Raw genomic sequence first — 17,245 nt, 5'->3', positions numbered from 1 at the left:
TGGATTTTCTTTTTAGTATCCTTTTTATAGAAGATAAAATGAGGATATTAAAATTCAGAAAACTGCTTCATATTGAATAAAACCAGATCTATCTTTCCTCCCCCAAAGGCAGATGTTCTGCTTCAGCACTCATCATATGGATTGCTTATCCAACCAACATAAGGCATTCTATGGTGCTCAGCAGAGAGGGATGTCTGTGATTGTGGAGCAGTAGCTTTATGGCATTGCAAAAGAAAATAAGTAATAGTTAAATTTAAATATTTGTGATTGACATTCTCTGTGATAAGTGGCCATTCATCAGCGGTTAGTAAGGTCACTCAGATTTCAATCTTTTGTTTCCTGGCTTGGTAGGAAATGGAAACATCATATAAGATATGCTTTTATCTTCTTGGGAGAAGGAGATGAGGAAAGCTGCATATTGTTGGTGGCCTACTAGCTAGGAATTTTTTCTAGGGAGCTGTGTATAGAGGACTCCTGGCTCTTGTTTATTCATAGAGGCTGGTGCTCTGTGGGTTACTAACAAAAAGTACTATGTTCCAGTGAAAGAAGCTGAATTTCTGTTCTTGCACTCTACCTCAGATTCCCTGGTGGTCAGTGTCGTGTAAGAGAGAAGCCATCAATTCCAGTCCCTTGCTAGCCATCCACATAGGGATTGCAAATACCCAGACTTATTCGGACACAATGCATATTCATGAACCATGCTCCAGTTTTGAATCTCAAGTTATAAAGCTCTGGTGGCTAACTACTTAAACTATTCCAAATTGGAGAAATTCTGTCAACCTCTCAAAGGCCAAAAAAGAGCAATTCCAATCCCTAATATTAGAAGGGCCTTTTAGCTTGTACAGTCCTATGAGCCTTGTTGCCCAATCCAGAGGTACAAACCATTGTAGAAGACTTTTGATGGCCAAAACCTATTATCTGGGCATACAGATGATTCCCTGCACTCCTGTAAAGACTCCTGAGGTACACTCTGATCCCTCAGAATTTATATGCCTGTGCTGAAGGCATATATCCAGGAAAATTGCCATCTGCCCCGTCATTATTGATCACTACAATATACTCCTCAATGGCACTAGGATACCCAGGGCTGAAAACAAAGCTCTCCAAGTGTAAACATCCTACACCTCTGGGCACTTCCTCTCATATACCTCCACCAAAGAAACAATTTTGAAAGCCCAAGAAGCCTTCATCTCTTCCAGTCGGTCTTTGAGGTCCCATTGGTTTGGTGAGTTCCTATCTGTTTCTTTCCCCTCATGGGGTGTGTCTACACTGCCACCCTAGTTCGAACTAGGGTGGCTAATGTAGGCATTTGAAGTTGCAAATGAAGTCCGGGATTTAAATATCCCGGGCTTCATTTGCATCTTGCCAGGCACCACCATTTTTAAATTCCCATTAGTGCGGACTCCATGCCCGTGGCTACATGCGGCACGGAGTAGGTCGTTCAAATTAGGCTCTCTAATTCGAACTACCGGTACACCTTGTTCCACGAGGAGTAACGGTAGTTTGAATTAGAGAGCCTAATTCAAACTACCTACTCTGTGCTGCGTGTAGCCACGGGCACGGAGTCCGCATTAACAGGGATTTAAAAATGGCGGTGCCCGGAAAGATGCAAATGAAGCCTGGGATATTTAAATCCCGGGCTTCATTTGCAACTTTGAATGCCTACATTAGTCACCCTCGTTCGAACTAGGGTGGCAGTGTAGACATACCCATGGAGACTAATCACCTCAGACAAGTGGATTCTAGAAATAATCAAGGGGATAAACCATTCCCTTCCTATTCCACCCTGCCATTTCCACACCATTCCTTTTCAGAGATCTCGCTCTCAAACCCATTCTAGGGAGAGAAATAATGTTCTGCAACTGGGAGTCATGGGGTACGTCTACACAACAGTGTTATTTTGGAATAACTGATGTTACTCTGAGATAACATGGTCCATGTCTACAGTATAAGCAGTTATTTCAATATAATGTTGAAATAATGATGAACTGGAGGACTTCTTACTCCGACTCCTGTAACCCTCATTTTACGAGGAGTAAGGAAAGTCAGAGGAAGAGTTCCCTACCTTGGATTTCCTGATGTGTAGACAGCGCCAAAAGCCGAAATAAGCTATTTCAATTTAAACTACACAATTGGCATAGCTGAAGTTGCATAGCCTATTTAGGCTTTAGTCGTGTTGTGTAGATGTTCCCATCGAACCAGTCCCTTTCCTACACAGGGGACAGGATTTCTACTCTTGTTTTTATTTCATCCAGAAGAAATTCAGAGTCTGGTGACGCATCCTGGATCTTTGTGATCTAAACAAGTTCATCTAACTGCAAGACTTGAAGATGGTTACCTTCTTCTCTATTTTCCCAGCTCTGGAACGGGGAGTGGTTCTCTGCCCTTGACTTCCAAGACATGCACTTTCATATTGCGATGCACTTTCATATTGCGATGCACTGTGATGATAGATGATATTTCCAATTTGTCACAGGCAACAATCACTACCAGGTAGTGCCTTTTAGGCTGTTGGTGGTGTTAGAGTGTTCTCCATGGTCCTGGCAGTAGCTGCTGCCTGCCTAAGGAAACAAGGCATCATCTTCTCATGCTTGAACAACTATCTCCTCAAGATTCCATCTGAGACCAACACACTCTGAGCCATCCACAAAATGGACAGGTTTATGAAACTAGGCTTCCTCATGAACCTAGAAACGTCTACTTTAATACCATTACCACACCAGGAATTCATTGATGCATAATTGGATACCATGCATGCTAGAGCTTTCCTATCACTTCACAGGTTCTTGAGCTTACTAGATCTGATATCCAATGTGTGAGTCTGCTCCAAGACTGAGAGATCTGCCAGAATGTCCCTCCAATTTCTAGGCCACAGGACAGCAGTCACTTTCATGGTCAGACACACAAAAAGACTGCATATGTGATGTCTGCAGGCATGGCTACTCAACAAACAGCAGCCACAACGTGCTGATAAGAGTCAAGACCTTATTTGCTGGATGCAGCCTAGCAATGTCTGTGTTGGAGTTCCTTTCCTCTTATCATTACTGACGATGATCCTAACAATAGATGTCTCCCTAATTAATTGGTGAGTGTATCTCCATGATCACACAGTGCAGGACAGATGGTCATTAACCAAATCCACTCATAGTTCTAGAAGATTGATATGTAGAGTAGTTTGTGATGCCTACTGACGTTTCTTCTCTCTCCTTGAACGCCTACTTTAATGTTCCCAGTCTTTATGCTTAGAGGCAACTCAAATTGTGGAACTGGTGTACTCAGCACAAAATCACCATTTTAGCAGCATACCTCCCTGGATATCATAACACCATTATGGACACATTAAGATGGAAATTCTCTCATGATCATGAGTGGGAACTGAATCTGCAAGCCCTTCAGCCTATCTACAATTGTTGGGGATGTCCTGCCATAGATCTTTTTGCTACACTACAAAATTTCTATTGCCTTCACTTCTGTTCCTCAGTGGGACTAGGACACAGATTGCTGGGAGATGTATTCTATATCTTATGGGATTCACCACTCCTCTGTGCCTTCCTTCCATTTCTCCTCCTATTCCATATATTTCACAAAATATAGGAGGACTGAGATCACATCATTCTTATAGTTCCAATTTGTCCATGAAAGGTTTGGCATATTTATCTCCTTCACATGATAGAATCCCAGCTGATTTCTTTTTATCCAATGCCACAGATCCTTTCACAGGACACAAGGTGCATCCTCCAGCTATGTGAATGAAACCAGGCAATCACTGTGCTCTCAAATAAACTCTCACAGAAAAATGATAAAAAGTCAAAAAACACTCTGACATGAACAAACACTTTTCACAAAGTGGTCATTCTATATCTGGTCCCTTGGCCTTATCATCAAGGGAAACTTGAACAACACCTTCAAAAGATGAGTCTGAAAACTGTAATTCTTCATAACACTAAAAATAATGCACTTAACAAAGGTACTGGTTTTATGGCTCATTACAGTTTAATACACTTTGCTGCCTATTAGCTCTCCTTTGTCCTGAGAGTTGTGAGATGTTCAGTGCCATCGTCTCCTACAACATTAACAATCTGTATTTAGCTGTGTCACTCTGGTTACTGTGTCCAGAGTATGGAAGATATCTGTCAATCTCAAAAGCTTGTCCCTTCTACCAGCAGAAGTTGGTCCAATAAAAAATATTGTCTTATCCACTTTGTGAGATATATATCTGGGAGTGGCACAGTTACAACAACACTGCAGACTTAAAATGCATGCTATTTCATATCTGTGCAGAAGTTTGGTCCAATAAAAGATATTACCTCACTCACTTTATACTTCCGTTTTAAATGTCAATATATGTGAAATATACAACCATTGTGCTTAAATTAACATTTGTTAGTAAGTAAATAGTTTTGGTAGACAGTAATGTTGAAAATTAAAATGTATGAATATATTAATTAAATGTATGAATATATTAATTTAAAAGGCCATTTTGCCTTTTCCTGCAGGTTTTTCACCTGGATTAGACAGAGTTGGAATTGAAGCAAAATTACAAGGTTAGTGTCTTTTCACCTTTTTGAATACAACATATTTTGGGCCACATTCTTCCATCATATCAAAGTATTTATTCATTTCAGTGGTGCTACCAATATAGCAAGATACTATTCAATATGATTAAGGTTGGCTGAATCTAGCCTTTTGTGAATTGCTAAAGCAACACTGTTACTTTAATTTAACTTGCATACTATTCCACTTAAAAATACTGGATTTTTCAGATATGGTTCTTTTACCCGAAAAATTCATAATGTGGAAGAACAATGAATACTTCTCTTCCCACATTCATGCTCAAATGCAGGGGTATGCAGATTCTTGTATACCTTACTCATAAATCAAACTTTGCATAAGTTAGATTCAATTAATTTGAAATGCTTTTCTTTTCCTTCCTTTGCCTCCATTGATTTGTCATTTGATTTATTTCTTTTCATATTCTTTCAACATTTGCTCTACAAATATTTAATGTCTGATTTCCTCTTTTGGTCATATCTTTAGCCCAGAAAACAAATTGGGGTAACTTAAATACCTGCAGCTTGCCCAAAAGTATTTTAAAAACTGCATGCTTGCTGTACATGGGGCAGCAGTAATAGTGACTATGTGCAGGGTGTCTTAATACAGCCTCTGTATTATAGAAACGTTTGCATCAGGCCTCATAACTCCTTGTGAAAGGTGAGACACACATTTTGTACAGATCAAAGGAATGGTATTTTATGGCCAGTGGGCGTGTATCCAAAGAATTATAGGAGGGGAGCAGTGGGAGTTACATGCTATTGCTTCACGTTGCCTATATTAGTGGCTATGATTTTGCTATATATACAGTCTATCTAGTTTAGATTGAAAATTCCATTCCATGGGACTATGAGATTTTTCACATGGAGCAAAGCTCTTTAATGCATATGTTGCTCTATTTCTAAAAATTTAGCATTTATTGCTTCATTAATTCATTCTGTTTAGGTTTGCCAAAATAACTCTTACATAGCTTGCAAGATTTGTATGCATAAAGTGCTCCATACCTTATCAAATCGTATCTCAAATGTATTTGAGTTACCAGATCTTCTCTAAAATTATTCTCAGCATGTTTATACATTTATACATATTGCAGATAGATAAAGCAATTCCAAGAAGATAAGATTCAGTGAAGTAATTAAGACACCTTAAGCTGTATTGTTGTTAAAGAATATGAGTAGCATCTGACTTTGCAAATAAAAAAAGATTACTTATATTCATCAGGTCCGAGGTCTTTATACAGTAGTTTTTAACTATTACCTTAAGAATTTTTAAGAAGGCGATTTTGTCAAGGCATGAATATAAAATATTTTTTTGCTGTAGGGCTCTTTAAATATTAAAATTATTTCTTTATTAAAGACAATACCATCAAATTATCCAGATGAAACTCAGTAATTTAGGGGTGAGCCCCTCTGACATTTAAATAAAAGCAAATAATGCTATGTTTTTTTTCATACCGTCTTCAACATAAGATTTATACGAAATGAAAAATAGGACTGGTAATAGAACATTACTTTCTAAGATTATTAACCATATGAATCTGGAAATTCATCTTTATTATTATTATTACAGTTATTGCAATTCAACCCCCTTGTCCATAAGCAATATTTTATAGTAATGTATATTTTGTTATGTAATATATATTTGTGTATATATAGTCTGTGTATGCAATGCAGATGATTTGTGGTTGCTATGACAACTACTATTTTGAGTTTCTTGACATATTTGTATTGAAAAATCTCAACATTGTATTAATGTCACTTTTGCATTGAATTTTCTTGGTTTTGAAAAATAAGAATAGAGGAATCACTTTGATCATCATCATACAAATATCTAATGCTAGAGACTACATAGATTTATTTTAATTTATAACCATTGAAATAAATGCAGGCACAGTTCCTATAATGTACATATATCAAACATTACTCACCCATGTTCATTTAGATAATCATGCTTTGCTACATCGTTAAAAAATAGTGAGAATGTCATATAGTGTTGGATGATTATTAGTGGACTCTCAACCTTTTCAGAGCTTAAGTTGACAGGTTAAATTTCTTGCAGTAGTTTCAGTCACACTTGACTATAATTTGAAAGTGAAATTGGTTGGTTTTTATTGAGTGAATAGCTGAGCCTGAGCCTGCCCTAATGAATTTAGTAAGAATTTTTGCCATTGGCTTCAATGGAAAAAAATCATGTGCTAATGCCTTTCGTTGAGTTAAGTGAGGTGAGGTTATTCTGGTTTTACACTTGTGTAACTTAGAACCTATTGTTTTCCTTAGTATGTACAAAAATATCATGTACTTGTTATTACATGAATCTAACTATACATTTCTCTTTTCAAACTCTGGACAGAATTGTGTTTGAAGAATTTGAACAGTTTATCATCTCTTGATTTAATCAAGATGGATGAAGAATTTAATTTCAAACCAACAGGTAACATTTACTTCATAATCTAAGTTAGATGATAGTATTGAAAACATATTTAAAATATTTTTATATTATAAGATTTAAAATTATTCTTAATATGGGCCTATCAGAAGACACAGGGGCACAGTGATTGGGAAGTGAAGAAAGAAAGGAACCATGTAGGGGAAAGTTTGTCAAGTACACCTGTATATCTCTGGTGGAGTTCAGAATTTAGCCAATGTGGGCAGAATTTGGCCAATACTGAACGTACTTGGTATTTTATTATCTGAGCTGAATTTACTTTAGCAAATAAATAACTGGAAATTTTGCTGCAGATCAAAAGATGGCCTGGTGACAATGATCTATGTATAATAGCATAAAGAAAAGAAAAATGCCATTCTGTGGCTTAGAAGAAACAAGTGCACTCCACCTCTCTTAAAATACACTAAATATTTTTAATCTTCATTTACAGAGACTGGAAAACTAATGGCTTGGTATTATATTGCATTTGATACAGTGAAACAGTTTTCCACAATTAATGGAACAGAATCTTTATCTGAACTGGTAATTTAATTTTCGTAAGAATATATCTACTATATATTTCAGAGACTTTGTGTGTGTTTCTGTCTGTCCATCTGTGCGTCTGTTTGTTCAAGAATTCCTCCTACATGGTAAGAGTGAGGACCACCAAATGCAGTATGCAGCTTATTCTTATCATAACTTAAAGTAAATCTGGATTTGCCGGGATAATGAGATGTGTATCGAATGTGATTGTTTCGCATCAGATGGAAAGGAAGGGAGTAGCAGGGATAGTTATACTCCTGAATGTGCAAAGGAGGGCAGCAAGCGCCCTAGCCCCAGGGAACAGCTGCTAACCCAGAATGGGCAAAATCAGGCTTGGGGGCTTGATCCTGCTGGCCAAGCATTTCTCCTCAGCCCACCCAGCTAATTAGCATAGTGTGCATGCTTACAGCTAGCAGCATGTGTTTAGCTGCCTCTACCATCCACCTTGCTGCATCCTGTAGGATTCTCCTGCTAGCTGTGCAGAGTCTGTGCAGAGTGGGGAAGGTGTATGGAGAGGAAAGGAGTGTGCTGAAGTCAGTGTGTTTCCCTGCCACTGTACCCCATCTCTGCAGTGCAGGGGTGAGGGAGAGGGAGACACACAGTGGAGCTGCTCCAGTCTGAAGCATAGGTGGTAAGTGACTCAGGGGATTGCCTTTTTTTAAGAAACAGTGCACTGATTCTAAGTGCTCATACTCTCTCTCTCTCTCTCTCTCTCTCTCTCACACACACACACACACACACACACACACACACACACACACACACACTCTCTCTCTCACACACACACACACACACACACACACACACACACACACACACACATATATATCACGGAGACAACAGTTTTCCCTGTCTTCAAGAGAATAGCACATGGCTTGTCTCAGAAACTTACCCATCGCAGCAAGCGCACACACTCTGTGTCATTGTCTGTCAACACAACACACACACACATTTTAACATTTAATACAGAATTGGAGACAATTTATAATTTTTCTGTTTACATCAAAGAATTACAAAGTTCACAGTGTATAAAATGTTGCAAATTCAATTGCAATGTGATTTTTTTAAGTGTTTTGTTCTCTGAGATCTGCTGGTTCTTTCATCTTTTACTCTCCTCAGTTACCTAGCTTGAGTCATCTTACCCTTCCGAATTAAGGAATTCTGAAGCAATTCTGGTTAGACAGTAGAGTCTTTATTTTTCCAACCTTCGCTTATCCGACATTCTGTTTTATCTGACGTGCCACACAAATTGCGAATAAGAATGTAGCATGTACAACAGCCAATCACAATCAGCGCTGCGCATCCACACCATGCACATGAGTTCAGTCATGCTTTTGTTTGATGATGTCAGTACTTTGGTTTGAAATTTCTTTATCAGCATGGCAAGTGAAAAGAGAAAGAAAGTAGTTGTTTTGATGGAACAAAAACTTGAAGCCTTACAAAGACTAGATAAAGGCGAAACTGTGCAAAAAGTGGCGACAGAATATGGTGTGGGGCGTGTTACTGTTGGTGATTGGAAGAGAAAAAGAAATTAAATTGAAAAATGGTGCTCTGATAAGGCTTGAAATGAAGGTCTGAAAAAAAGAAAAACGATGAAAAAATACGAATACGAAAAGGTGAGTGAAGCTTTATTTTTGTGGTTTACACAGCAAAGACAAAACAGCATGCCAGTAACTGGATATATTCTACAAGAAAAAGCACTGGCATTTCACAACGCATTTAATGAAGGAGAAGACGACTTCACAGCTAGTACAGGCTGGCTAGATCGTTGGAAAAAATGTTATGGAGTGAAGCAGCTCAACATCTACGGAGAAAAATTATCAGCAGTCTCAGAATCAATTATTAAATTTAGAGAACATTTTCTGTCTCTCGTAAATAATAAAGGGTTATTGCATGAACAGATATAGATTTGTGACAAAACAGGTCTAAATTTTAAAATGCTTCCATCAAAAACTTGGCTTCCCGTGCAGAAACTTCAGCTCCTGGCTATAAAAGAAGCAAAGAAAGAGTGACCATTCTTGTCTGCAGTAACGCCTCAGATAACCATAAACTCAAACTTGCTTTAATAGGAAAATCCAAAAATCCACGTGCTTTCAAAAACATAGGTCCTATAGCACTGTCAGTTTGGTATAGCAACTAAAAGAGTGCATGGATGAGCTCTGAAATTTTTAGAAACTAGCTTTATAATGAATTTGTTCCTTTAGTAGAAAGATTATTGAATTCAAAAAACCTAGAAAGGAAAGCTATTTTGGTTATTGATAATGCACCATCTCATCCTAACACAAATGAACTGAAGGATGGGGAAGTAAGTGTGATTTTTTTTTACCACCAAATGTCACCTCATTGTACCAACCTATGGACCAGGCTGTTATTGAAGCTTTCAAAAAAAATCAACATCAGCTTCTTAAATCACGTATAGATGTTATTGATGATGGAAATAGCATGCTAGATACATTGAAAAAAATAAACTAAAGGATTTTGTTTATTGGATTTCACAAGCTTGGGAAGAAATTGAAAAAAAAAATCACTGGCAAGATCATGGAAAAAGTTACTTATGGATGACAAAAACAATAAATTAAGATGAATATAATGAAGAAACAAGTCAAGGAAGTTGAGAAAATCTTTTAATCTTATTGAAACAGATACCAGGCTGTGAAGATGTATGCAATGACAATGTACAGGAATGGATGGAAAAAGATGAGCAACAAGAGCTGACTGATAAAAATTTAATTGACCTTGGGAATCGTGGTGATGATGATGATATAAAAGACGATATTATCGAACTAGAGAAAGTGGATAGATTGAGTCACAGTGAAGGAGTGAAGGCTTTCAACGCAGCACTAATTTACATTGAGCAACTGAAGGAAGCCACCGTTACAGTCTTACTGCTGATCAGATGCTGGTGTGATCTTGCCGGGAAGAAAAGCAAGGACGCCCAAAAAAAAACAACTCCCGCTCACTCATTTCTTTAAAAACTAAACTTTTTATATTGAGAAAAGTGTTGTAAATTTTATTTTTGAATGTTGAAATATTCTATTCTTTCATTAGCATTAGTAATAAATTGAGTTTATACATATTTGTACCCACTTTTTTATTAGTATTCCATATTATCCGACCTCTCTGCTATCCGACCATCCTCTGGTCCTGTTTAGGTTGAATAATCAAGACTCTACTGTATATAAAATACTATATTGTCTCGTGCTTTATCTGCCATTATATTTTACTACTACTGACAATTGCATGTGTAGAGCTCCCTCTCCACTTGGTTACCTTCTTTAAGGCCAATCTGCTTACAGGTTTTGATGGATAGGTCTGGGTTCTTCTGGCTCCCGCTGCCCACTCAACTTTATTTTTTCCAATGGATTTATTTGGAGGTGCCTCCACCCCCCTCGCTCCTTCCTGGCAGGGTCACCAGGGCAGCTTAGGAGGAAAATTCTAACCCAGGGCAATCCCCACGTATTTGCAAGATAGTTGGAAACTCCCAGAAAATAACACAAACACATACACTATAATAAATACAATGTCTGCGTCTAGACTGGCATGATTTTGTGGAAATACTTTTAACGGAAAAGTTTTTCTGTTAAAAGTATTTCTGCAAAAGACCGTCTAGATTGGCACAGATGCTTTTGCGCAAAAAGTGCTTTTGCGCAAAAACATCCGTGCCCAGTATAGACACGCTTTTGCGCAAGAAAGCCCCGGTGGCCATTTTATCCATCGGGCTTTCTTGCGCAAAAAAATTAAGGTGCCTGTCTACACTGGCCCTCTTGCACAAGAATACTTGTGCAAGAGGGCTTATCCCTGAGCGGGAGCGTCAAAGTATTTGTGCAAGAAGCACTGAATTCTTACATTAGAATGTCAGTGCTCTTGTGCAAATTCAAGCAATCAGTGTAGACAGCTGGCAAGTTTTTGCGTAAAAGCGACCTCATCTAGACGCACCCAATTATATTAAACAGGAGACAAATATAACATAATAAGGTAAAACACTATCTTTAGGTTCACTGATGCCCAGCAACTGTAAGGTAAGTGTCCCGTTGGTACGCATACTTTGTTGGGGCCCTTGATGACTTTTGACCACAAAATTCTTCTCTGCAGTGGGGCCTACTGGGTTCAGTACAGCCCAAAGGACTCACAAGTAGGAAAAGGCAGTAAATTGCTCCACAGGTTTAATATGCAGCAGGTTATAAAATCCCCAAACAAATTCCCTGACTTACTAACTAAAAGATGGTGCACTCACACACTCCATGAATGAGCCTCAGGTTCAGCGATGACTCAGTCACTGCAGAGGGGCTGGTCTCTTCTGGCAGGGATCCTCCTCAGGCAGGAATCAGGCTGCTTCGATCCCAGAATTTCCCCTCGCCACAAAGGTGTGGAAGGGTCAAGGTGCAGGCCACACAAATGCACCAAAATTCAAACTATAACCTCCTACCCCAGCGTTCAGACACACATACAGCAGGCAGCAGCCCTGAATTAGCAGACAGAGCAAAGCTGACCATACGGTGACTGGTCTCACCCAGGGAGCTGGTGAGCCAACTCAGCTTGGCTCGGGAAGCCTCCCAGCAAACTCCACAAACTGGGAACCGACAGTGGAGACATAAAACCCAGTGGAGGGATCCATTCTTCAGATCCCTACAGGCTAGTTCTCAGGGTGAAACCCTGTATGCAGGCCTGGGGCTTACTAGCTCCCCCACAGCCAGCCTTCCCCTTGCCCTGACTGCTCCAGACCAACCCCGCAGCACCCCAGCTGCTCTGCCCCAGGCGTCCAGAATCAGCCTGCTGGTGAAACTGACACTGCTGGTCAGTTTCAGCAGCGGCTGAATCCCGACGCCTGGGGCAAAACAGCTGGGGTGCTGCCGGGTTGGTCCCGTAGCACCGTCCCTCGGCGCTGCGGGACCAACCCGGCAGCACCCCAGCTGCTCTATTGCAGGCATCCCCGATTCAGCTGCTGCTGAAACTGACCAGCAGCGGCTGAATCAGGGACGCCTGGGGCAGAGCCGGACTATCATAAGGGGGGGCTATGAGGGGTCTGGGGTGGCATCCCCTCCCACCCCACTCCAGACCCCTCATAGCCCCCCCCTTCTGATAGTCCGGCATATTTGATAATCCGGCACCCCCTGGGTCCTAAAGGTGCCAGATTATTGGAAGTTTACTGTACTTAAGCGCAAGATTTCCTGCCTTTTTGTTCCAAGAATCAGTCCAAGGAGACATCAAGTGGTTCTCCTATGAATATTCATAGATTTCCCCCCCCCCCCCGATATATCCCCCAGTCTGATGTAGGCACCCACAGAAATCTTAGGGTGCCAGGTCAAACTTTGGTTTGGAGGTTGGACTTCCTAGATATTCTGGCATCAAAAAAGAGATACAGGCCTAGAAATTAAGGAAGCTCTTACGGCTGCTGCTGCTAAGCCCACCTCAGAATGGCCACTGTTTTTTCTTGAGGTCAGAAAAAAGCTCTGTTCTCTTTTCAATCTTTATATCTCTGTCTTGCTTCATTTATTCTGTCTAAGTCTTGCTTCTGAGTATTTCACACTCCACCTGCACCAAGATTGCTTAGGTGGAGGGAGATTGGTCCTTCCACGCTTGGCCTTGGGGAAGAAGATTTTGTGAGTATGAAATTCTATTAGGTAATTAAAATCTGTGTACTTAGATAAGTCCAGTTTTATAACATAGACTTTGTATATGTTATCCACAGAGGAGATTCAGTTAATCTGTATACTCAGTGCTATATTCTTTGTAGTGTTTGCCACAGTAATCCCTGTAATACTAAAGCTTATTTTAATTGCATATCCTGATTGTAAATGTGTAAGTGTGTACTCTAGACCCACAGTCCCTTTTGAGGTGGAACTGTATTCTTCCACCAGCTTGTAACCTAGGATAAGGAGGACAAACTTAGTATCTCTTATTAGATTGGCGAGTTTTACCCACCTAAATTTCACTTTAAAACCTTCCCAGGCTACCATAGTTTGTGCTCCTCCACGAGGTCTACTACCAGAACTAATGGAGACAATTTCAAAAGTGGTGCGGTCGACGTCAGCTGCAACGAAATACTGTTCCGATACTCACCGTACTTGAATACCTGATGGTGCTTAGCAATACAGGCCTCTTTATCAGATTCATTCACATCTACCTGTCCACCATCACTGTTTTCCACGAGCCGGTGGATCACTTCTCACTCTTTGCACATCCCATTACAAAGAAGTGTATATGGTGAATGAACCATTAGGACTGCAATTTCACTCACCATTCTGGCAGAGATTAAAGCTACTATGAAGGCCACTTTCATAGCTAGATGTTGTGGAGAGACCGTATCTAGTAGTTTGAAAGGTGGTCTTGTGAGTGTGCCGAGCACTAGGTTTAAATCCCAAGGTGACACCAGTGGACTTAAATGTGGACATGTCTTTTACAAGTCTGTAAAAACATCTTTAGACCTCACCCAAAACCCTACTCCTCCCCGAGGGAACTGATGTTACATACTCTGGAAGCTAGACGGGCCCTTGCATTCTACACGGACGGAACCAAGAAATTTAGGAAATCAGACTGACTTTTTATTTCTATGTCCGGTCTCCGCAAGGGAACAGCTGTCTCTGCGCAGCTTATTTCCAAGTGGATAGCCAATTGCATATATACTTCCTATCGTCTTCAGAGAAGGGAACCACTTCAGACTATCATCACGCATTCCACTCATGCCATCGCCATATCAACTGCTTTCCTGCATAACTAACCTTTTCCTAATATCTATAGAGCACCAATGTGGTCTTTATATCACACTTTTGCACACACACTACGCTCTGCAGCAGGGACCCATACCTACCACCATGTTAGCCATTTCAGTCCTTGCCTCTTCTCATAGTTGATTCAAAGACCCACCACCATGAGCAACAGGTAGTGCTAGCTAGTCACCTAAGTGGAGCACCAACAGGGACACCACTTGAAGGAGAAGAAGTTACTCACTCTGTGCAGTAATGATGGTTCTTCGAGATGTGTGTCCCTGTGGGTGCTCTACTTGGAGTCTGTTAGAGGATTTCTCATAGAAAAGGAACAGAGGGGGACCCACATGTGCAGCTAATGGATGAAAACAGCGCGAGATGGCTACTGCACATGCGTGATGTGGGAAGGCACTGCTAGGTAAAAACCTCCAGTCACTGGTGTGGGCATGCACCAAGACCTGAGTGAAGCACTCACAAGGGGACACATCTCTAAGAACCATCATTACTACACAGGGTGCGTAACTTCCTCATCTTCTTGATCATCCTTTCATTTTGTAATCAGGGTTTGAATCATTGCTTCCATTACAGACATCTGGAATGGGAAAGGAATCCTGGGTGTGATCAGGTAAATGCACTTCATTTAGGTTGCTCAGGCTTGCTAGATGTTCAACTGTTAGAAGGTGCTTTGCCAATTGTAATCAATTGGTCTGTTACGCTGGTCGCAAACTGTGTTAAAACTAAATGCAGAAATTGTAAGATATGACCACCAATGCTTGCAGTTATTGTAGGAATGCACAATACAGAAAGTTAGACTGTGTTTAATTCAGTTAAAAGAAGAGACCCTGTCAGTGTAAATACACTTGGATGGACAGAGGCTGGTCTTTGAGAGACCTATATATTGAGCTGGGAAGGGACATGAATCAGCAGGCTGTATGCCCTCCAGGCGTCAGCTGTAAGACTGGTTCAACCTGTTTCTCCCCACTGTTTCAATGATAGAGTTAAAGAAAGGCTCCAAAAGGAGTCCCTTTTGTATGTAAATTTACTCCAGTGAATGCTGGAACCTCTTGTTGGCTGGACTGTGCTTTGGACCAAGAGCTGAAATCACTGAGAGCTGAGATCACTGAGAGCTGAAATTACCAGGTTTGGTCAAGAGTCAAATCCACTATAGTACAAGCCAGCGGAAGATATGATAAGCAGCCATCAGGGTGGTTATGGAGAGGCATTAGGAGTCGCATCAGCGAGGGGCAACGAATGGCCAGCAGGGCACCACTAGAGAGCAGCGAGCAGGTGGATGGCGAGTGACCAGAGGAGTGGGTGAGATGACTCCTACTCCCCCCGCCCCAACTCAGGATGGAAGGAGAATTCTGCAGATCACCTCTGAGCTCTGGTCTGCTTTGACCAAGGGTAGTGACTGAATGGGGTGCAGAGAAGGGTTAGGCATGTGAATGGGACACTTACATGGCTGGACTTGAGAGCTTGAAAGGAAAAGGACATTGCACAACCTACTCAAGCTGGGACATTTACTCATGGCTGTGATTTGAACTGTGTTTGTGGTGTTTTCCTGTGAACTCTGTTCATGATGTTTTTCAAAATTAATGCCAAGTTACTTCTTTCCCCTTTTATTAAAAGTTTCTCTTCTACACTCAAACTCTCTGTTTGCACGTGGGGAAGCATTGCCTCCCAGAGGCGCCCGTGAGTGTTGTGTGAATTTCTTAGGTTACTGGGTGGGGGCTCGAGCCAGTTCTGTGTTTGAAGGATGGAGAGGAACCTCTAGATATTGAACCTGGCCTTGGCTGCTGGTGGTGCTACCTGGCAGAAGGGCTACAATTGTAATAGTGTTAAAGAAATTTGAAGTGCTAATAGTATTGTTTGACAAAGGAAATGGAAGGAACAAATGGAAATAAATCAGAGAAACCACAAATAAGGAAATGAATTAATAACACAATGTTAAATTGTTACAGATCACAATGATATCCAGCTGCGTTGAATTTTCAGATGTCAAGTTAAGAACGAGTGAGAAGAAAATATTAAACACTTTGAATAAAGACAAGAACAGGATAACTATTAGGTAAAACAGAATTGATATATTACTGTTCAGAAAGAAAATATAATTTTAGTTAAAATGAATAGCAAAAAATAATGTGTTTTATTGTACAGGTTTCCAATGGAAGGGAAGATAAAAACAAGAGACATGAAAGTAAACTGGTAAATATTTTGTGTCACATCTCATTGGCTTGAAAATAAAAGCCCTGATCTGAACTCCTAGGGTGCATCTAAACAGCAGCGTTATTTCAGAATAATGTCTGTTATTCCAAAATAATTATGTGAGCATCTACACAGCTAGCCCGTTATTTCAAAATAATTTCAAAATAATGGGTGGCTTATTTTGATGTTTGTAAAACTCATTCCACAAGGAATAATGCCTCCTCCAAAATAGCTATTTCGGAATAGCAGTAGTGTGGATGCTCCACTGCTGCTATTTTGAAATAGCTCCTCCCCCAGACCATTCAAACTAATGACTCCTCCGTACTTCCTGGAGCTCTAAATCGAGGTAGCTTATCCACATTAGGGGCACTTGCCTCAGACTAATTTACAGGCTTCCTTGTAGTGTAGATGCGCTATTTCAAAATATGTTATTTTGGAGTATTTCTTCCGGAATAGCTTACTCTGAAATAATCGTGCAAATGAAGCCCAATTGACTTCATTGTATGCAGGTTCATGCCAATAGATGCCAAACAATGGTGCTTTTATCTTGAAATTGCCTTTTTTTTCCCCCCCAATGGGGACTTTGACTCATGTTTTACTATACTTTTGTTGTTACTGTTGTTTCTGTGCTAAGATATATTTCTTTTTCAGTCTTATTCAGGCTCAATTAGGATGCATTCCTATTCAGGACTTCACTTTGACACAAGATATAGGCAAAATTTTCAGAAATGGCTTAAGAGTTACTAAATGTATGTTACAATTTAAAACATTTTGATATATTTACTAATAAAAACTGTATTATTAAATTACTAATTTTT

The 17,245-nt window shown here is 40.1% G+C and overlaps 1 protein-coding gene across 4 annotated transcripts in view; it reads left to right on the top strand.

Moving 5' to 3' along the window:
• The window catches only part of HFM1 (helicase for meiosis 1), a 170,998-nt gene that overhangs the window by 68,703 nt on the left and 85,050 nt on the right, over window positions 1-17,245 (top strand). For all 4 annotated transcript variants that reach the window (XM_089780526.1, XM_075936496.2, XM_075936502.2 and 1 more), the window contains 6 exons: window positions 4,497-4,544; window positions 6,901-6,981; window positions 7,427-7,518; window positions 16,184-16,290; window positions 16,380-16,427; window positions 17,079-17,176. In XM_089780526.1, coding sequence (XP_089636652.1) covers window positions 4,497-4,544; window positions 6,901-6,981; window positions 7,427-7,518; window positions 16,184-16,290; window positions 16,380-16,427; window positions 17,079-17,176 — 474 coding nt within the window. The remainder of the gene's footprint in view (window positions 1-4,496; window positions 4,545-6,900; window positions 6,982-7,426; window positions 7,519-16,183; window positions 16,291-16,379; window positions 16,428-17,078; window positions 17,177-17,245) is intronic.

Source organism: Pelodiscus sinensis, chromosome 9 (assembly GCF_052426305.1).
Source record: "Pelodiscus sinensis isolate ZL-2025 chromosome 9, ASM5242630v1, whole genome shotgun sequence".
Lineage (NCBI taxonomy): Eukaryota > Metazoa > Chordata > Testudines > Trionychidae > Pelodiscus > Pelodiscus sinensis.
This window is presented reverse-complemented; position numbering and strand designations above follow the sequence as displayed.